This window comes from Ctenopharyngodon idella, chromosome 24 (genome assembly GCF_019924925.1).
Source record: "Ctenopharyngodon idella isolate HZGC_01 chromosome 24, HZGC01, whole genome shotgun sequence".
Taxonomy (NCBI): domain Eukaryota; kingdom Metazoa; phylum Chordata; class Actinopteri; order Cypriniformes; family Xenocyprididae; genus Ctenopharyngodon; species Ctenopharyngodon idella.
Window position 1 is genome coordinate 2,631,460 of NC_067243.1, and position 21,822 is coordinate 2,653,281.

Sequence of the window (21,822 nt, forward strand, 5' to 3'; positions counted from 1 at the left end):
ATTTGTCTTGGTGACAGATGTACAGTCCAGTGCACAGACAGAATGACAACAACAAGACAATAAGTGAATAAATATATATATACGTACACAATAGACAAAAATAGACAAGTATGTACAGATGTTATATACAACATATATAGCAAATAAATATAATAGTGTTGGGTATTGCACATGTTTTATTGCACAGTGGGGAGATCATTAATCTGTTCAAGAGGTAGATCTGTTAGGTATTACTTACCTAACAGCGTAAGTAATAAAGGTCTTAAAGGGGACATATCATGACTTTTTCCGTGTTTAAATTTTTATGTGAATAAATTATAGCTGTGTTCCATATTTAAATGCTGCCCCTTAATCTGCACGTTTCCACCCATGGCGCCGCCATTTTGTTTTTTCGCAAGCGACAATGGTGTACTAGTTCAAATGCCATGGCAAAACATGCAACAAAGGCCATGTTGGGCTGCTTTAGAGAAGAGGAAGAGTTGTTGTAGTAGAGTGTTGTTGCCATGCCATCATTTTACAGACTGCTTCATAAACTAGGTTCAATTCAACACTGGATTTGCAAAAAAGATTAACATGACGGCACATGCTAGTGGTTGAGTTGAATCAACTCCACAGCAACTACATAAATTTATCCACTAACAATTCAGAAACGTTCAGTTTCATTCTAAAAGTTGTAACTTCTCCCTGAGTCTCTCCATCAGTGTCGACTCCGGTTTGAACAATGTAAGGCTGAACACTGTTACTGACAATCCTCATTTTGTCAGCATGAGATTCTCCAGCTTTGTTGTTGTTGAGCAACCGAAGCGCAAGCTGTTAAAGCTCCGCCCTCTTCTGGAAAGGGGGCAGGAGCAGCAGCTCATTTGCATTTAAAGGGACACACACAAACGGCATGTTTTTGCTCACACCCAAATAGGGGCAAATTTGACAAGCTATAATAAATGATCTGTGGGGTATTTTGAGCTGAAAATTCACAGACAAATTCTGGAGACACCAGAGACTTATATTACATCTTGTGAAAAGGGGCATTATAGGCCCCCTTTAAAGCTTTGAACCCCAATAATCGCTAATTTCTTAGAATTTTTTCATTAATCTGGTATTCTGACAATCCAAAACATATAATGATTCAGTAAGTTATTATGGCTTTAAGAGCTGACAGACTATTTTTTCATTCTTAGCTTTATTCCATTGAGCAAGCACAAATGCTTTCAAGTGATGGCATCTATAAACAGCAAAACATTGAGTCAACAAAAATAAATTAGAATTGGAAGAAAGACTCAAAAAAAGGTTAAACAATCAACTAACAGGTTGGAGGCTAAAACCGATAAATAGGTATTATAAATATTACTGGTGTCAAGTTTACTGAAGCAAATCAGTGAAATGAGCCATTGTGTTTATTATGAGGAAGCCAAAAATCATATCATTGAGGGACATGGAAAAGTCTTGCATAATAAGTCTAAAATAACTTTTATGTTCCATAGAAGAAATAAAATCATATGTTTGGAATGACATGATTAAGATAACAGCAATTTCTTGTTTTGGCGAACTATCCCTTTAAGTAAAATACAAAAGTATTAGCATCAAAATATACTTAAATTATCAAGAGTAAAAATACAGTTCCGCTGACAATGTATAATTTTAATCACATGCACATGTACTTAAACACATGTACAATGTACTTATCAACAACATTTTAATTAGATGTCTATTGCCAATGGCATTAATCTAACACATCTGTGGTGGCTGTATCCTCCTCTCACGTAAAAGTACATGACTGTCTCCTTTGGTAGGTAATCTGTGGCACAATCCACCCACCATAACAGACCGCTGTAGCACCTGTAGCCACCGCGGAGCACACGTGAACCACTTACTAGTTACAGCATGAAATAACATGAATGAACATCAGAAGGTATGTTGAAAGCAGGGCTCTGAACAGGGTTAAGGAACAAAACCAAAAACCGGAAACGAACACTCACTTTATATGATGAACAGATTTAATTTAGGATTTTATTCACATATAAACATTGATCAGCAAACATAAACAGACACTACTTACCTGGATTGTGGAGTTACTCACCTGTGGACTTACCTTTCCATAAAGTACTGCAAACTTGGACAGTTGTATATACACAGGTGGACATTTCTCACTTGCACACTGGGACTTATCAGCACACTAGGATTCTTGGACTGTTTTAGGGTATGGTGTTTTAGACTGTATGCTCTTAACAGACTAAATTTTCCTGGCTTTATTGCGTATTGTTTTAAGTTCCTTGTGAATATTGTAAATACATATTATTTATTCACTTTATTTATGTTGTTGTCTCATCTTTTAAACACTTCAAACTTCTCACACAGTTTAATCTGATCCCATTTTAACTGATGTAAATTCAACCTTCTGGACTGAACGTTACATATGGTGGCCCGTACGGGGAACGTTTGAAGATTTTAAACGCTGTGTTGAGACGAGTGTTTTAAGATGACGACAAAACAAGTTAATGCTGCTTCTTTTAATACATCTGCTGGTTTTAATGATGAACGGGTTTTACATTGTTGTGAATGTGTACAGCTTCGTGCTGAGGTGGCTGCTCTTAAAAACATTGTTTTAAAACTGGAGAAGGATTTTAAAGACTCTGTTGAAAGTAATCTTAACTGTGAACTGTATTTTAGAGAGGCTGTGGATTTTAAATTTAACAAAATGGAGGACTCTATAAAGGATGCCGTGGCTACACTGGAGAGAAAGGTCATCAACTGTTTTAAGAGGAGGGACAAGAAATGGGCGAAACAGCAATCAAGGGATCCAGAAACCGCCATCTCCCCTCCCACCAGCCCAGTGCCTCCCACATCGACCCCTGGCTTTCCTCCGGCCAATGATCCCACTGCCTCAACCACTTCTAGGACAACCAACAGAGCGACTGATGGAGAACTCTGTGCCACCACTACAACTGGGCCAGACTTCGACACCATCTTCTCCATCCTTCCCTTCTCCAGACAGCAGCCCATCAGTGCACAGGGTGATGACGACACTCTCCAGAGACTTTCCATCTCTCCCTCCACTCCACCGACCAACAGGATTGACGTGCGGGACCACCAAGGCATGCTGTATCGGCGAATCCAGAAGGGGGACGACAACATCAAGATCCAGCTCATTGTTCCCAGGGCCCTGATCCAGCAGATGAGGCACTTCCATCAGAGGACAGCAGAGAGACATCATGGGCGGCTGAAGACCCTACTGCAGATCCTGGAAGTTGCCTGGTGGCCCACGATCTGCAGCGACGTCTAATCATTCGTCCAGGACTGCAAGTCATGTGGGGTGGAGACCAAGGAGTGTGCAGTCATCAACCCTAGCAGCAAACCACCTCACAATCAACATCACCGTTCATCAGCTTCAACATCACTGACCAAAGAGACCCACAAGCCGGATAGGAGGGTTGAGATCGCTGCGTGTACGTGGAGGGAAGGCCTGGCATGAGTGTGACAAAGCCCGCACAATAATAGCATGAAAACACATCTTTCCATTGAGTTATCTTTGGGGGCTTTGGTTTTTTTTTCCATAAAAACAACCATCCAGACATACAGTGTGATTACTGACTCTAATAGTAATAGATAATAGACTCTAATCGTAACAGCTCTTTTAATGAATTATTCAAAGACTCACAAACTCACGAGTTACCTGTTTGAATAAGTCTGACAAATCCTTCACTGAAAGAACTCACTGAATCTGTCATCCGAATCTGTTGAAATGTTTGTTAATAAATGGCATTTAAAATCAATTACAGACATCCTTAAATTAATCAAAGATGGTGTGATCAGTCATAGAGAAAATCATAATTGCAGCTGTCAGGCATATGGATTAATCTGACATTACAACCCAAAATACTTCCACCTACACAAAATTACTTATTAAATTATATAATTACAACTAAATTACCAAAAACAGCAAAAGTAAGCAATACAATTTGACAACTGAAGTAGAATTTATTTCTTTTTAGTCAAACATTACAGTACACAGCTACACAAATCACTAAAGAACATTGTGTTTCTGGTTTAAAGGGATAGTTCACCCTAAAAATGAAACTTCTGTCATCATTTACTCCCCCTCAGGTTGTCCCAAACCTGTATGAATTTCTTTGTTCTGCTGAACACAAAGGAAGATATTTTGAAGGAAGTTTGCAACCAGGCCACTTTGGGGCACCACTGACTTCCATAGTAGGAAAAAAAAAAAATACTATGGAAGTCAATGGTGCCCCAGAATTGTTCCGTTTCCCACATTTTTCAAAATATCTTCCTTTATGTTCAACAGAACAAAGAAATTCATACAGGTTTGGGACAACCTGAGGGGGAGTAAATGATGACAGAAGTTTCATTTTTGGGTGAACTATCCCTTTAAGGCAAGCAAACGAGATATAATTTATATGCGTTAATTTAGTAGACATTTAAGGCAGTAAATACTAAACATCATACTTAAAAAACAATATGACTGTTCTGCTTTATATTTAAGACCATAAAAATATAACAGCACAGAAATGGTTTATCTTTGGAGCATGAAGGTTAGTTTGTGTCTTTATGTGGTTCTTCATGAGGTTGAGCTGTGTTCGCTTTTACTGTACAATCCATTTGGTGCAAAAAGTAAATGTTGATCAAACCCAGAAACCTCAGGACAGTTTATAGATGAGTTAGAAATCTAACAGTCTATGTGACTTTCTAAATGATTGTGTATAAAAGCTAAAACATTACTGGACCTATCATGGAATTTATGGTTTTCAAGTCTGTTACACTCTATGAACACAATGTGAATAATGTTCCACAAAGTTAATGCTTGCTCAATGTACAGATAATGAATACGCTATCAAGCACCATTAAATATGAAAAGCGTCAAATGTACAGGCATCAGAAAAATACCATCATACAACGAATGTGAAAACATGAAATACAGAGGTACATTAGATTAGAAGAATTAAAGGATCATCACGATGATGGTATCTTCGGTAAGGGAGCCTCACATACAGAAGAATCACTAAAGGCCGTCCACTTAAAAGAAGCTTGGACGGTCCAAAAATGAATATAAATATTTTAAATTAATATCCATAAGGATCAGACTAGGATCTAATTGTATTGTGACCTCTGATTATGTTTTGATGTCAATTTGTTCTAATAATTGAAATGTTCATTAAATTAATAAAGTTTCTATAAATCCTTACGATTTCTCCCATATTTAGGCTTTGTCATTAAATTAGGATTGGAGATATTTTCAATCACATGAAACTGCAAACAAAACAACCAGAACCTTGAGGGTTGAAATTAACAAAATTAAATATCACATTTCAATCAAAATATCTAGCAGCCCTTTTTAAATTGTTAATTCGATTGAGGTTTTTAATGCCTGAGCATTTTATCAATGTATAAAAACAGTTCAATTTGTTTTAATGTGATGGTTAAGACATTTACATATGTAATTTGTTTAGGAATAATTATTCATAGGCTAGAAACATACACAAGTATGTAAAAGTGAATGCTTGGCCCAATGCGTTGCAAGCGTGCAGTTTCGTACCATACATACTTTAACATTTGATCTTGGTATCAATCTATGGTAACAAAAAAACCTCAGGACTCAAATGGGTGATAGAGTTACAATGTTTTTTCATACTTGCGTAGAGTATGTTTCGGGCTTTAGCACTTTCCCAGCCAACAGGGAACGTTCTCAGAACTTTAACATTCTGGCAAGGTTCTTTCAAAGTTATGAACAAACGTTCTTCCAGTAACATTAATAGAATGTTAGTTATCTGCTCTTTAATAATGTTCTCAAAATGTTAGCACAAAACATTTTATTTATTTATACATCGTTCATGGAAACGTCTTAGTTGGACGTTCGTCTAACGTTTTTTAAACATTCAAAAGTAACGTTCCCATAATGTTTGCAGAATGATAAAATGGACATTTTGAATGTTGAGAGAACATTCCGAAATAACGTTTTCCTAACTTAATGGGAACGTTCTTAGAACAAATTTCGTTAGCTGGTTTGTTGTCATTAGTGAAGTTCATGGCTGCTGTGGCACATTCATTGAAAGAAAGGAAAATGAATATGATAAAAAGAAGCGTTGAGCACACAAATCAGCGTGAAGAACTGTACAATATGAAGGCAAAGGCAGTGAGCACTGGCTACTTTAGACCTAACGGCACGTCTTCGTCAGTGGAATGTAAGGATAGAGACTCTGAGGCTGCTGACGTCAGTAGTTTTTGCAGGGCGTGTGCGATATGGAGCGGGAGCGCATTAAAGGACTGTGACGCGTCTCCTTACTCGTCACGCTGTCCTCGGTCCGTGTCTTTCCCTTCTCCTCCTTCATGAACAGATCCATCATGAGGATCTTCTCCTTATGGATCTGCAAGCTGATGTCTTTGGGAATATCTGGGATGATCCAGTCCACAACATCACTCATCAACATCACCACATTCTGCACAAATAAATCACAAAGTTCACCACAATCTCATCCATGACGGCACTACAATAAGAAACATCCAGTTCAACTCATGTTCTGTACACACTCGATTTCTGAGCAACTAATTGTATTTTATTTTATTTTTTCTTTGGAAATCATTTAAGGTAGCGCTGCACTGATACTGTAAGTCTCCATGAGCCGTTATATATTAGACACTCACCTGAAAGACAATGACAAATGCTAGTCTGGCTGCCAACACAGCCCAGAACTCCTTAGAGATCTCGTACGGTGTCGAAGACCATGGAGGCTCTCTGTAGTCTTTATACCTGGAGGAGAAGGTCATTAAACACTATGTAGAGTATTAATGGAGTTGTTCTGATAGTGAGCACTCCGTACCTGCAGATGTCCACGTGGAAGCCCAGGTGGAACGGCTCCAATGGGGCGGTGCCGTTCTGGAAGTGACTGACATTGAAGTAAGACAGCGTGTGGTTGACAAAGCCGTGCATCGAGCCGTCTGGACTGTACATGTACTGATAGACCAGCCGTGGAATGAAGTCTGAAGTGAAGGAGATCACAAATGCCTGCAGGAAAGATGGCGGTTTATAAGAAGTTTTTGACATGTAATTGCACAAAGGTGTCTATTGCATAAATTTAGAAAAATATTAAAGGGGACCTATAATGCCCCTTTTTACAAGATGTAAAATAAGTCTCTGGTGTCCCCAGTGTGTGTGTGTTAAGTTTTAGCTCAAAATACCCTACAGATCATTTTTTATAGCATGTTAAAATTGCCACTTTTTAGGGGTGAGCAAAAAATGTGCCATTTTTGTGTGTGTCCCTTTAAATGCAAATAAGCTGGTGCTCCCAGCCCCATTTCAAGAAGAGGGCGAAGCTTTAAGAGCTGATACTCCGGCATACCGGCAACAAAACAAAAACAGGACAATCTCACGCACTTAAAATGTCAGAAACTGTCAGTAGCAGTGTTCAGCCTTATATGTTCAGTCATCTGACTGTATTGTGCATAATAAATGTGCGTTTATGAATTACGAAGGCGGTGAGCATGGTGAGACAAAAATAATGACATAGCCCTGGTCTCCTGGTGCCTTCACGTGCTATCAGAAAATTTCAAGCTTTCTTCGGGACATTTCCTCCGAAAATGAATTTTAACCATGGTGTCCTCAGTGACTCAAATGGGGTGAGTCTATGGAGAATCTTCTGTGCATTGGTACATCCTAAAACACAATAATTGTAATGCCTCTTTGGCGCAGACATTGTACAACTCCAGCTGCTACAGCGAGGATACAGAAATGGTGGACTCTGTGCTTCTCACTCAGGGCTGTGTCTATGTTAATGGAGCAGATCGTCACCGGCTGTGGGCGGGGCTTCTCCTTACAATGACATCATTGTTGGGGGGAATGTGAATCAACGCGTTTGAAGAGACTGCTTTTGATTTATGAGAATTAAAAATGAGTGAGTGGATTTTTATTATAGGCTGGTTTTTCTCACACACTGTGGACACCTTATAAAAGTGAATTTGGTTCTAGTTTTCGTCTTTTAATAAGTTTAAGTGAAATCTGGAAAAAACATTTGGTTGCACAATCATTACCGTACAATTGTGGATCTGGATCATGAGTATGACAACAGCTCTTCAGAAACTCATTGGTTTCTGCTACATCAATCAGACTGCCTGTTTTCAAATAGAACATGTAATAGACAAAGGCTAGTAAGAGCTGTGCGTGTAAACCTCACTCTAGAAGCACTCTAGTGACTAACGTTAGAGACTTTGGTCTTTAGCTTCCTTGTTAGAGCACCCGACTCCCATGCGGACGGACCTGGGTTCGAGTCCCGCTTAGAGCGGGCAGTTCGAACTGGAGGGGCTACAGTGGTGGCACCGTACGGGAATGGGAGTGAGGTTTAGGAGTGTGAGTGTAACAGCCAAAGGCTAGTAAGAGCTGTGCGTGTAAACCTCACTCCCCTGAACTCAAGAGGCGCACTAGAGACTGCGGTCTTTAGCCTCCTTGTTAGAGCACCCGTCTCCTATGCGGACGGGCCAGGGTTTGAATCCCTCTTAGAGTGGGCGGTTAAAACCAGAGGGGCTACAACGCAAGTCCTAGTGCTACGATTTTAGTTTTCAATGGCATTAACTCAGTGGGGAGTTAAAGCGCTACAGTTTGATTAATTCATCTCATCTAAGTCATCTCAGTAGGAATCCACACTGAAAATCAGTGGTCTCAAACTCAGTTCCTGTCCTGCAGAGTTCAGCTCTAATCCTAATTAAACACACCTGAATCAGCTCATCAAGCTCTTTAGGATCACTAGAAACTTCCAGACAGGTGAGTTGGAGCTGGTTGGAGCTAAACTCTGCAGGAGCGGCATTTGAGACCACTGCTGTAAAGAATCCTGCCTGATGGACTATAACCCTATTTGGATTGTAATTGTTTCTCATGGGGCATAAGGTAATTTCAACATTTACAGGGGTTTGTCAGTGATTTTATTGTCATCCGAATCCAGAAAGTTAGTGTTTTTCTCCAGCCACACTCGTAAAAATTCCTGGTCGAATTACAGATAAACACCAAGGTCTGAGTTTATAAGAGGGGATCAATCCAGAAGTCATTTTGTAAATCCTTTCTGACCACTGCTGAGCACCATACGGTGTTGTGCTTCATGATAATATGCACACTTTTCAAAGATGGAGGCAATAAAAGACATTTTGTTTACATGAGCAGCGTAAGATACCATGCAGTTTCTTCAGACGTCCTCATGAGAAACAATTATCGTCTGAATAGGGCTTACTGGCTGAGAAATGTTCAAGTTGGGTTCCACATGCAAATTTGACTCGTGAATTTGCAGTGCTGACCGACAGAAGTTGCTTGCTTTGGCAGTAACATCGGTGTGGGCGATGCTTCGTCAAAGCAACACTAATCATTCAGTGATTCAAGTGGCATCTGTTCAGACACTTCTTTATTACGGTACTGTTCAAGAATATAAAGTGCTGCAGAAAAAGAGGTGGAATCCGTTCAAAGGTAAATGTGACTTGCTAGCATTAGAAGGACCACATAACAAACAGACAGACTTACATTGACAATAACTGCCACTTTTGCGACTCCTCTGAGAATATTATACCAGATTCCTGTAAAGACATCATGAAGAACACCATCAGTTCATCAGGTGAACCTCTTATAATACACCCAATGGATGATGCAAAAAGAGTTATTGATGTAAAGCTTTGCAGAAATATTCCAGCTCAATAATTTAATCTAAATTCCATAAATATTTAACTCTTTTTCTAAAACTGGAAGACAAGTTCAAATGTTTTTTGAAGGTAGTGGACAGTGATGCCACAGATGCTGATCGCACAGCTTAAACTAAGGCAGGAGTATAAGTTTATTATATGATTGTGAGAAGTAAAAGTGTAAAAACAGACCGATGTCTTTGCCTCTGGCTGCATCTGGTCTTCTTAGTTCTGCCACGAACTTCTTGGCATCCAGACGTATTTCAATGATGTTGTTGAGGAGGGCAAACAGAGGCGCCAGCGGGAAAGATGCCACAAACAGAGTCACAAAGCCAAACTGGATTACTGCAGGAATGGAACAGTGATAATTACTGCAGTAATACCAGAAATGAGCCATCTTACAGCTGAAGCTTTATTACAAGCTCATTACAGCTCATGAGTCAGCGTTTGTGGTGTTAGTTTGACCCATATCAGATCTAAATGAGAATTAAAAAAGACCCACACCAGTCTGTTCCAATAAAATATATATGAAGTGATGAAGAGTTTATCTGGTCTGATGGTTTGCTTTGGACACTCACTCATCTCCATGTACTCGGGCGTGAGGCCAACAAAGGGCTCCAGGAAATAATCCGTCTCATAACGCTGTAACTTCTTCTCATTTTCCTGTTCCTGGTAAGAGCCTCTCTTGGATTTAATGTATCTGATCAGCTTCTTCAGTTTACTGCAATAAAACAAATACGACCCAAACCACAGCAAGGCAAAGCGTTCAGCATGTCCATAAAGCCGGTCATGTTAAAGTGTGTGTGTTAGCACAGTACTCACGGGACGCCGATCTCAAACAGGTTGTTCTGGATGAGCTGTTTTCCCAGCATTGTGATGCTGAGCTGGATGCAGAGCTCCATGAGACAGCCGCCGTGAGCGCACTGATCAAACACATCAAAGCAGATGTCATTCACCCGCTGCAATCCATCCACTCATTACAGAACTCACGCGTGTCTGATTTATACCTCCTCCATGCGATAGGACTCGAACACGTAGAGATAACTGCCTGGACGCCCACCGAGTCTGTGCGGAAACACGGCTTCAGCATGAACACATTCATATTCAGCATGGACTCGACAATACCTTTCATTAATAAAGTCTTTAATAAAAGCACATAGAACTCTCTTTATCATTTCAAAAAGACTGTGAGATAAAACTGGTCTGGAAATGATGGAAGCTTGTTTCCACTACGGAATAAAAAAATAAAAAATGTAATTGCTACTTTTTCTCACAATTCTGACTTTTTCTTGCAAGTTCGCATTTATAACTCGCAATTCTGACTTTTTCCTTGCAATTTTGAGTTTATATCCCACAATTCTGACATTATTTCTTACAATTCTGACTTTTTCTTGCAATTTTGGGTTTATATCTCACAATTCGGACTTTATTTCTCGCAATTCCTAGTTTATTTCTCATAATTGCGAGTTTGTATCTCATAATTCTGACTTTTTCTCGCAATTGCGAGTTTATGTTCCACAATTCTGACTTTATTTCTTACAATTCTGACTTTTTCTTGCAATTCTAGGTTTATTTCTCATAATTGCAAGTTTATATCTCACAATTCTGACTTTTTCTTGCACTTTTGAGTTTATATGCCACAATTCTGACTTTATTCCTTACAATTCAGATTTTTTCTTGCAATTCTGACTTTTTTTTTGCAGTTCCAAGGTTATTTTTTCATAATTGCGAGTTTATATCTCACAATTCAGACTTTTTCTGTCAATTTCGAGTTTATATACCACAATTCTGACATTATTTTTTACAATTCTGACTTTTTTCTCACAATTCCAAGTTTATATCTTACAATTCTAACTTTTTTCTTGCAATTATAAGTTTATTTCTCAAAATGTCAAGTTTATATCTCACAATTCTGACTTTTTCTTGCAATTTTGAGTTTATATGCCACAATTCTGACTTTATTTTTTACAATTCAGATTTTTTCTTGCAATTCTGAGTTTGCATCTCACAATTTTGACTTTTTTCTTGCAATTGCCAGTTTATATCTCACAATTGCCAGTTTATATCTCGCAATTCAGACTTTTTCTTGCAATTTCGTGTTTACATCTCACAATTTTGACTTTTTTCTCGCAATTGCGAGTTTATATCTTAATATTTATTTCTTGCAATTCTTACTTTTTCTTGCAATTTAGAATTCATAACTTGCAATTCTGACTTTATTTCTAACAATTCTGACTTTTTCTTGCAATTGCGAGTTTATATCCTACAATTCTGACTTTATTTCTTACATTTCTGACTTTTTTTTTGCAATTCCAAGTTTATTTCTAATAAATTCGAGTTTATATCTCACAGTTCAGAGTTTTTCTGTCAATTTCGAGTTTATATACCACAATTCTGACTTTATTTATTACAATTCTGACTTTTGTCTCGCAATTCCACGTTTAAATATAAACTCAAAATTGTGAGATTTAAACTCAGAATTGCAAGAAAAAGTCAGAATTGTGAGATAAAAAGTTACCTTTTACCTTTTTTAATTTTGTGGCAGAAACAAGCATCCATAGGATATTGAGTACCCACCTGCCTCTGAAAAATGCGATGTATATGATGGGAGTGAACGCATTCACGAACTTCAGGATGAAGGTTTTGAAGATCAACCTTTCTTCAAAGCTCTTGTCTGTTTTAGGAACCTCTGAGAAGACCAACAGAAGACAAATGATTGAAGTAACCCTTCTGTTTTATGTTTCACACAAGAAGTCAAATGTCATTAAGCCTAGTGAGATGAATGTCATTAAATGATGAGAGAAGCACTGCTAATCGAAGCAACTGACCGAGGACAGTGAGCCAGCGTGCCACGGCCCCGTACACTTCATCCAGGATGAGAATGACCACCAGGTTGATGATGGCAGCGGTGGTTTTAACCGTCAGCCTGACGTTGGAGCGGGTCATGGGGTTCGAGCTCATAGCGAGAGCAGCTTTGGTGGAGATCCGGTATAAAATCACACCAAACACAATAGCAAACGTCACTCCGATCTGAAAAACAGTAAGGATGCACTTCATTCAGCGTGTTTCCAAGCACATACATGTGTTTTATTTAAAATGTAGACAACTATCATGACTACACAACTGAAAGTACAACCAGATAAACACCAGCATGAAAGCTGTGAAAAACAGGATAACATACTAAAAATGATATGCCATGATATGATGATGATATTAAGTATTTAAGTACTTGTTAAATGCAATTACTATAGCAATGACAGTAAATTATGTATAAATACATGCAACTAACCCAAAACCAAGTTTAGGTTTAGTTGCATGTTGTTAATTAATAGTACACAGTACTTAAATTTATATTTACACTGTAACAACAACACCTTTAAATAAAGTGTGACCAAAAATATTTAAAAAAAAATATTGAACAGATTTTGAGTATCATATTAAATTAATATTTGCAGGTGTTTATTTACCAATTATTATCAGGATGGAAAAAAAAAATTAACGATAAACAATAATATAAAAGTTACTATGAATCTTTCAGTGCATTATCAACACAGGACACATTGCTTTATTAAATTAAAACAATCTTTAATTTAATATTTTTAGTTTTCATGTTAATTTTAGTTTAATTTTTTATTTCGTTGTGTGCTTTTTTATTTTATTAGTATTAATTTTTTATTTATTTATTTTTATTTTTATTTTAGTTATTTATTTCCACTTAATAATTTTATTAGTTTAGTTTACGTTTTTCAACTAATTTGCTTATTTCAGCTTTATTTTAAGGAACAGAAATGCCTTTAATAGTTATAGTTAAGGATAATAACCCCGCTCTGTACTTGACATTTAAACAGTCAACAGGGTGTGTGAGACTCTTCCTGTAGCTGCCCATCAGATTGTGTTGAGAAGCTGGAGGCGTTTTGGCCCAGTCCTCGCTATACTGAACTATTTCTGTTCATGTGTATTTTTGGGATGTCCCAAAAGCTTCAGTGTTTGACCGTAAGGTCGTGATTCTGGGCCAGTGTTTTGCTATTCTTACCATTTGTTGTGAGTTTGAGATAACAGCAGATGCCTGGACATTCTGCTGGAGAACATATGACTACATGATGGGGATCAAACCAGCAAAGTCTGCCCTCTTTACCGGCCCAAAACAAACTGTGTGCCACATTCGAGGATAAGAACACAACTGTTCATATCTCACAACTTAATGTTGAAGTAAATTTTCAATACTGAAATTTTAAAAATGTAACAATACTAGTAGTACTGAGTTCTGACTCATTTCTGTACCCAATACTTTCAAGCACTATTTGTTTTCGTGCAAAAGTTTCTATTTACAGTGTGTATTTGCAGTGTTGAGCACTGTTTATTGTAAGCGATTTATCGGTGCACATCATCATTATTGTTTTAAATTAATGTGTCTCATAATCTTGAATCAGAATAACTTCCCCTCCCTCTTGCAGCAACATCTGTTCTCTGATGATGAGGGCGGGGCAACCTGTTACTCACATGAGATTCACCATCAGCAAACCACAACCATCCAATTTATTCCTGTGATCAAAGCTGAATATTCAGCATCATTACTCCAGTCTTCAGTGTCACATGATCCTTCAGCTTCTGCTTATTCATATCCTTCTGCTTATTATCAATATTGAAAACAGTTTCAAAGTGGAACTTCGATGCTGCGTCTTGGTGTTGACGCTATGGGACGCTATCCATCAGCGTGACCGGTGTGTGAGGCACAGGTAAACAAATGTGCCTCAGTAATCATTGGCAGAATGCAGTCCATTATGTCACATGCAGAGCGCCAATGAGTATAAAAGGGAGCTTGTGTTACATGTCATCAGCTTTTTTGTTTTCAGGATCCGCTTTTTGTATGCGCGTGTAAGATAAGAGTCTGTTGAAGCGTGTTCGACTCTCGAGGGAGCTGTTCCATTCCCAGTAAGAATCTTTCTCCTCGATGCTTTGATCTCACACTCTGAACTCTTCGGCCTGCCGATGAGGCAGTCATAAGAAGATTACAGAGAGGGTCAGTCAGCAGCTTCCAGGAGATATATCCCTCTCTGGGGGTCCGTGAGGGCTGAAGGTTACCCCATTATGGTTGATGCAGGGTGAACGGAGTTATGCAGGGCAGTATAGATTCCCTCAGCAGCTTTCAGGAGATATATCCCTCTCTGGGGGTCTGTGAGGGCTGAAGGTTACTCCATTATGGTTGATGCAGGGTGAACAGAGTTATGCAGGGCAGTATAGATTCCCTCTACTTTATCCACCTCCCTCCCAAATACTGTTGGGTTTTGAAGTAGGAATGTATGCTCTCCTTTGGATAGGTGCACTACTATAGCCCTGGTTCGATAATACTCATAGGTAGAGGAAATTTGCCTGCGGGACAACCGTCCTTATCTGTCACATACTGTGGTCTAGTGCTTAAAGATAAAGATGAAGTGCTAGCTATAGCGGGTCTTAGGGATAGTGCCTTGACTCAAGGCAGTGTATGATCAGCTCTCCCCAAGTCACATTGGGGTCTTTAAGAAGCCTCTATGCTCCCTTGCAGCTCCCTTGGGCTTTACAGCCTGGGTGATAAGAGTTATGTCCTGCTCTCGTTTGCCTCCCTTTCCTGAGTAAGGGTAAGGATGTATGCTCCCCCTTGGATGAGTGGCAATAGTAATTACTGAGGTTTTTAGCACTTTACATGCTCCCTTTGGTAGGCTGCTCAAGTACCCTTTAGGGAGCTATGATGGGCAATTCACAAGAGTCCCTCTGTTTCATTTACCTCCCTCCCAAACTGTTGTTGGGTCTTGAAGAATGCGCATCTCCTTTAGACAAAATGATGACGTGTAACTCAGGCAGACCCTTTTATACTTGCAGGTGCTCTGTGTGTGACGTCATGGACTGCCATCTGCCATTGATTATTGGTGTCTGTTTACACATGCTTCAGACACCGGTCACACTGATGCCGTTCCCCATCGCATCAATACCAAGACGCAGCGTATAGTTCCCCTTCTCAGGGAACCAGGGTTACAGTCATAACCTGAGATGTTTTCAACACTGTAATACATCTTTTCTGAATTTTTACTCTTTACTGTCACTTTTGACTTTTGATCAGTTTAATGCTGAATCGACGTATTAAATTCTGACCCCAAACTGTTGAATGATAGTTTATATTGTAAATGCCTAGTGAACAGATGTACATGATGCATGGTGCCCACTACCACAGATGTATTTTCAGTGAACAGCAACATATACATTAACAATCCCCAGTGTTCCTAAGATCGTATTCTATTGAAAAGTGTATTTTTACCTGTCTGGATCTCCTGGAATAAAAGACAGAAGCTGATATTCCAGAGGCAGTTGATGCTTCATCACTTTCGTCAGCCATGTTGAATTTATGTTGTCGTAAATAAAGAACACAACGACATATAAAGAGCACAGTCATATAGAATGATGGGTAAGGGTCAAAGGTCATCGCCCGTGGTGGTTTGGATGGTTAAAATGGTAAAGATCTCTAGTGGACACCATGCATCAGAGGGTTACATGAAATCATGATGTCTATCTGTGCTAAAGGTATTCATGACAAAATACTCATATTCACATGCGGGACTGAATATGAATATTGAATTTCAAATGGGGGTAACACTTTACATTAAGGTTTCATTTATTAGCATTAGTTAATAGCAATTACCAAATGCTTTTACAGCGTTTATTCATCTTAGTCTATGCTAATTTCAACATTTACTACTGCAAAATCAAACATTGTATCAACAGTTAATGAACATGAACAAACATTAAATAACTGCATCTCTATTAATAACATGAAGGTTAAGAAATGCTGTTAGCTAATGCATGAACTAATTTTAACAAATAAGACTTTATGGTAAAGTGTTACCCAGAGGTGGGGTCAGATGTATGGATTCATATGAAACACAAGCCTTACCATTAAAAGCATCATGATGAGGTTTGTCATGTATGCAGGGAATCTGTCTCTACATGTCAGCTTCTCTTTCTCTGGCTAAAGAAGAAAAGGTCAATAAAACATGTGAGGCTGAAGCACAAAACATATTGAGCTACGCTGCAAAAAAAATGATGTTCTTCCTCAGTATTTTTGCCTTGTTTTGCAGTACAAATATCTAAACATTCTTAAAGGTGACCTATAATGCCCCTTTCACAAGATGTAATATAAGTCTCTGGTGTAAGACTTGATTTTCCTGCTGAGACAAAAACTGAGATCAAGCACCCTGCAATAAAGCAATAAAACTCATCTGGAGAGAAGATCTCAAAGAAATAGCATAGGACAACGCCTTGCCCTCACACATCTACAGGATGCAATAGCCCTCCCCCCAACACACACACACACCCTCCTTCCTTTCCCCCTGACTCAAGTCACTGAAAGTTCCCCAAGAAGTATAATGTATCTGGTGTATCTATTGTTTATTCCTTTCATGTTTGATATCATTTTAAATGTCTCAGTGCGATTGGTAAAATAGTCTCAATTTCACAGCAGTCACTGGTATTATGAAGAAGATTAAAAACTAAGGAGAATTCTGTCCTCCTTTTGGGTGGTGTCACTTGTGAAAACCCACTCCTCTCCCCCCAAAACAGGTGTTGGTGTAATAAAAATTTACAATCCTTTTGTTCTGGTCTTGGTATATAAGGTAAAGTGCAAAGCAGTCAGGGGGGACTTTCTGTAGCCAGAAGCCCCCACACAGTGGTGGACAAGTGTCTTCAAACACTAATCCACCACTGTGTGCATGTGCATTTCAGTTGATGTTATGCATTTATTATTTCTGAATTGGCTTCTAATTGTCCAACTATGTAATTGGCATGATACATTTTTACTTGACAAATAAAATGTTATATTTGGTTTATTCTGTATTATTTTTGATTCATTATTTCTAGTAGATTAAAGCGAAGGTATTACCGCAAATCTGTGTTCAGGATTGATCATACGGAAGGTTTAATAGATGGAGCATAGGGCACATCAATTAAGTCCATTTCGATTTCTGACTATCACTGCCTTAAATAAGTTGCAGTTTTCGTAAATATATAAAAACTATGCTTTTTGTTACGAGTAAGCAGAGCGCGACCGACTTAAAGGTAGATATTTACCCTGCATCCAATGTTTAAGGTCAGAACTGACGAGTTTGTGTCCGGGAAGAGCACTCAAGTCGGCCGAAGTGACTTTTCTAAAGCGATACCAGGACTGCAGTGAACGAATAATTGAAGATATAAGATAATCAGAATAATCAAAAATCTAAATTAATGCATAACCAATGATTCATTTCTAATTGGAAACACAACCTAAGAATGAGAATCATTTGAAATTGGAGTCAGATTAAACGAGTGAAATTAAATAAACTTCACAGAGGCGCTGAAAAGACATACACGCGTTAACCTTCGCCCAGGCCGTCGGATTCCATTTTTGGGCCGATGCAGGGTTCCTTACACTGGTGTCCCCAAAATGTGTCTGTGAAGTTTCAGCTCAAAATACCCCACAGATCATTTATTATAGCTTGTCAAATTTGGGTGTGAGCAAAAACATGCCATTTTTTGTGTGTGTCCCTTTAAATGCAAATGAGCTGCTGCTCCCGGCCCCCTTTCCAGAAGAGGGCGGAGCTTTAACAGCTTGCGCTTCGGTTGCTTAACAACAACAAAGCTGGAGAATCTCACGCAGCCAAAATGAGGATTGTCAGTAACGGTGTTCAGCCTTACATTGTTCAAACCGGAGTCGACACTGAAGGAGAGACTCAGGAAGAAGTTACAACTTTTAGAATGAAACTGGACGTTTGTGATGTCACTAACCCGGGAAGAAGCTCATTGTAGTCCCTACCAGCCGTTTGTTGTAGTCCTTAAAAAGCGATTTCTGTAAAAGAAAATATCTCCCTTTGCATTGACCTTTGAGCATTGTAACTTTGCAGATGTTGTTTATGATCAAACAGCAACATTACACACTAACTAAAGTTAAAAAAGTCAAATCATAATCAACCACCCCTTTAAATACTTTTACTGGAGAAGAAAAATTACTTAAGATACTAAGTCTTGTTTACTAAAAAAAAAAAATCAAAATTGAGCGACTTTGTGCTTAATACAAGAACAAATGTAACATCTGGCAACGGGTTCAGAACAATAACTAGTTTCCCCTTTGAATTAAGTCACCACTGGCAGATACTTGTTTTCAGCAAAAAATCACTTCATTTTGATCATTTTTTTCATAAATTTTGCTTCTCTAGTAAATCTTTCTTGATTTAAGAATGTTTACATATTTGTGTAAGAAAACAAGACAGAGATACTGAGGAAGAACATCATTTCTTTCAGTGTACACATCAGAGAGAAGTATTTTTAGTGCTGGCAAGGTCAGGTATCTTATTTTAATCTAGTAATTCTATGGTTATAAATATTTAATCAAAATCTATAACTATTAAATAATTTAAATAATAGATGTACTTGCAAACATTATAGGCTACTGTACATATTTCCTTTCTTTTCGGCAATACATATTGTTTCAAAGCAGCTTCACAGAAATACTATAGAGCAGCGCAAACATATTCATAACAAAATCACCTTCTGTGATTTGTGGTCTTTCTTCAGTGTTTTTTGCATGACTCTGAATTCATATTCGGCTCGAGGGTGATCCTGACAAACAAATGACAATATATATGAAAAATTGACACAAAACATTGAAAGAAAGAAAGAAAGAAAGAAAGAAAAAGAAAGAAAGAAAGAAAATTCTTTCTGTATGGTTTTCTTCAGGTGAGAGCTTTCAGCACTGTAAGAAAGCGCATGCTAGAAATCCTGTGAAAGACTGGAGAGGAAAGTTGTGAGTGGAGGATAAAGGGAAAACAGTCAGAGATCAGAGCTGATGAGGAGGGATTTTAATATGTTCAAACCTTCAGTGCTTCCTACACACACACACCGGGGGAAAAAAGAGGATGACAACATTAAATGACAGACTAGAGAAATGAGCTGCAGTGATCATGTGACTGTGTGTGTGTGTGGTCATGTGTTCAGACCTCTTCGTCCTCAAAGCCGGTGAGATCCCACTCGTAGTTGAGACGCATCTGTCTCCTCTTCCAGTGCTCCATGAAGAACGCCGCTGAAACACACACACACACACCAGCATTAATCACACTGACACCAGGAAATGAATTCCATCACACACCTGAGGAACTGCTGCTAAATGTAGCAGGAAATGATCAAATATTAACATTTCTATTAACATTTCAATTATAAAGGTGACTAATAATGATGAGAGCAGCTAAATCAGTCTGAGTGCAGCAGACTTTCACACACTGGCCAAATTCATAGATGAGAATTCAAATGATCGAACACAGACGCTTCAGTTTTCCATCCATACAAGAGCTCAAATGAAAAACAATAAAGATTTCTGCCCACGGCTCTTAAAGCTGTTCATCCAGGCCTTCAGTGTACTTTAAAACCTTCGCTGATACTCGTATCTTTGTATTCAAAGAGCAGCAGCTGTCATGTCTCTCTTCCAAACAGATGGAAGTGCACTAAATCTGGTGTGTGAACTTCTGCCCTCCTAACAGAGCCGAAGTCACGACTTCCTGTCCAAATCCCACAGCACACGACACTGAGCAGAGCAGAGAAACCTTACAGAAACGAGCAGGTCTGCCTACAGTCACACAGACACACGGATGATAAACCCGCCAGACGAGAGATGTTTAGTTTAAAACAGAGAACGATGAGATATAGAAACGCACACTGAGAGAACGGCTCTGGATTCTCCAACAAACACAAATTCACAAAATAGTTGCTAGATTAAGCTAAAGATTGCACCTGTAAGGCAATATACTAAACTGTGTCTAGAGCACAGAAAATGAGCATTTAAGACACAGTCACTTGTAAACAGTAGCTAATATTCAACATATAATGGTTAGTTTTGACCCTTGAATGTTTTTTTTGTTTTGTTTTTTTCGAAGGACGATCCAAGCCTGCTGATATAACAGTCCAACAGCACAGCGATGTTTCACTGTTACAGACCGAGCGCTCAAGGTCTTTCATTTCAGTGTAACGCTTGATTCTGCTTTTCTGGCTAAGTTTGGGACTATTTCCATTTGAAAAGCAAAAATAGACAAGTTGGTAAACACATTTTGGCTACACTTTATTTTAACTCTTTACTCGCCAGTGTTTTTTAAAAAAGTTACTAGTCAGTGGCAGCATTTTTGATCATTTTCAGAAAACTTTCGCGGACCCCAGAATATTTTGTTGTATGAATATCTGAACCATTTTATTCTAGCTTCATGTACTCTGCATTCTTGAATGCTGAGAAAATCATGTTTTTGTCAAAGACTTCATCCAGATGGGATTCAGAGCGATGATCAAAACACAGATGGAGTAGATCGAGTCCATCAAAGCGTCACAGTCCTATAGCTCGTCCTGGGTCGACATTTCATTCAGTAAAGTTACGCAGTTTGGATTTATATGCTGTTGAATGTCTGATGATCGTGGTATTTTACACGAGAGTAAGCAATGCTTCTATCATTTGTTTCTGCTTCTTCTTCACCTGTGTTTTGATCGGGAGATTCTGTACTCTTTCAGAAGATGTGTAATAGCGCCTCCTACTGTATAACAATGAAAACATGGATTGACGGAAAAGAGTTAAGGTGTCCTTGTTACAGTGTTTATAATTAAACAAAAAAGTTCTGAGTATTATTAATGAACAACATTACGGTTTTGGTTGCTTAGTTGTTATGCATAATTTACTGTTATTTACTGGAGGAAGTACATGTAACAAGCACACTGTACACTATTATAAAAACTTGATTTTAAAGAACTCTTTAAGCCAAAAAGGGTTCTACATAAGGAGAAATCTCTTAACTGACTGCATAATACTTTCATTTTTAATTGGTTATTTCCATTTTTTTCTAGAGATAAAGTATTTTTATGAGCTGCTTAATTCATAAAATGTAATTAAACAAAACTGAATTAAAACAAAATTAATGAATAATAACTAAATCCATAAAAATTATGCCATAAAAGGCTCTAAATATAAAGCACCTGACAAGCTTCTAAACAGAAATTTTCTTTTAAGGGGCTGTTTATGCCATTTTCAACTAAAAACTGACAACTTTTTATGCGTTTTGGCCATTCATTTACATGACAATGGCGTTTTGGTGGCCTGAAAAATCAAACTTTTAAAAATGGGTTTCATAGTTT

The 21,822-nt window shown here is 38.3% G+C and overlaps 1 protein-coding gene across 2 annotated transcripts in view; it reads right to left on the minus strand.

The window, feature by feature from the left end:
• Positions 1-3,952: 3,952 nt before the first annotated feature.
• LOC127507566 (anoctamin-1) overlaps positions 3,953-21,822 on the minus strand; it is a 42,893-nt gene continuing 25,023 nt past the window's right edge. The window contains exons 13-26 of one of the 2 annotated variants that reach the window (XM_051884764.1): positions 19,656-19,738; positions 19,533-19,544; positions 19,207-19,278; positions 16,583-16,657; positions 12,489-12,690; positions 12,238-12,349; positions 10,668-10,725; positions 10,483-10,583; positions 10,239-10,381; positions 9,853-10,005; positions 9,506-9,558; positions 6,828-7,012; positions 6,652-6,757; positions 3,953-6,446 (exon numbers count right to left, since the gene is read on the minus strand). In XM_051884764.1, coding sequence (XP_051740724.1) covers positions 6,222-6,446; positions 6,652-6,757; positions 6,828-7,012; positions 9,506-9,558; positions 9,853-10,005; positions 10,239-10,381; positions 10,483-10,583; positions 10,668-10,725; positions 12,238-12,349; positions 12,489-12,690; positions 16,583-16,657; positions 19,207-19,278; positions 19,533-19,544; positions 19,656-19,738 — 1,580 coding nt within the window. In that variant the 3' untranslated portion in view covers positions 3,953-6,221. The remainder of the gene's footprint in view (positions 6,447-6,651; positions 6,758-6,827; positions 7,013-9,505; positions 9,559-9,852; positions 10,006-10,238; positions 10,382-10,482; positions 10,584-10,667; positions 10,726-12,237; positions 12,350-12,488; positions 12,691-16,582; positions 16,658-19,206; positions 19,279-19,532; positions 19,545-19,655; positions 19,739-21,822) is intronic. The other variant, XM_051884763.1, reaches the window with a different exon arrangement.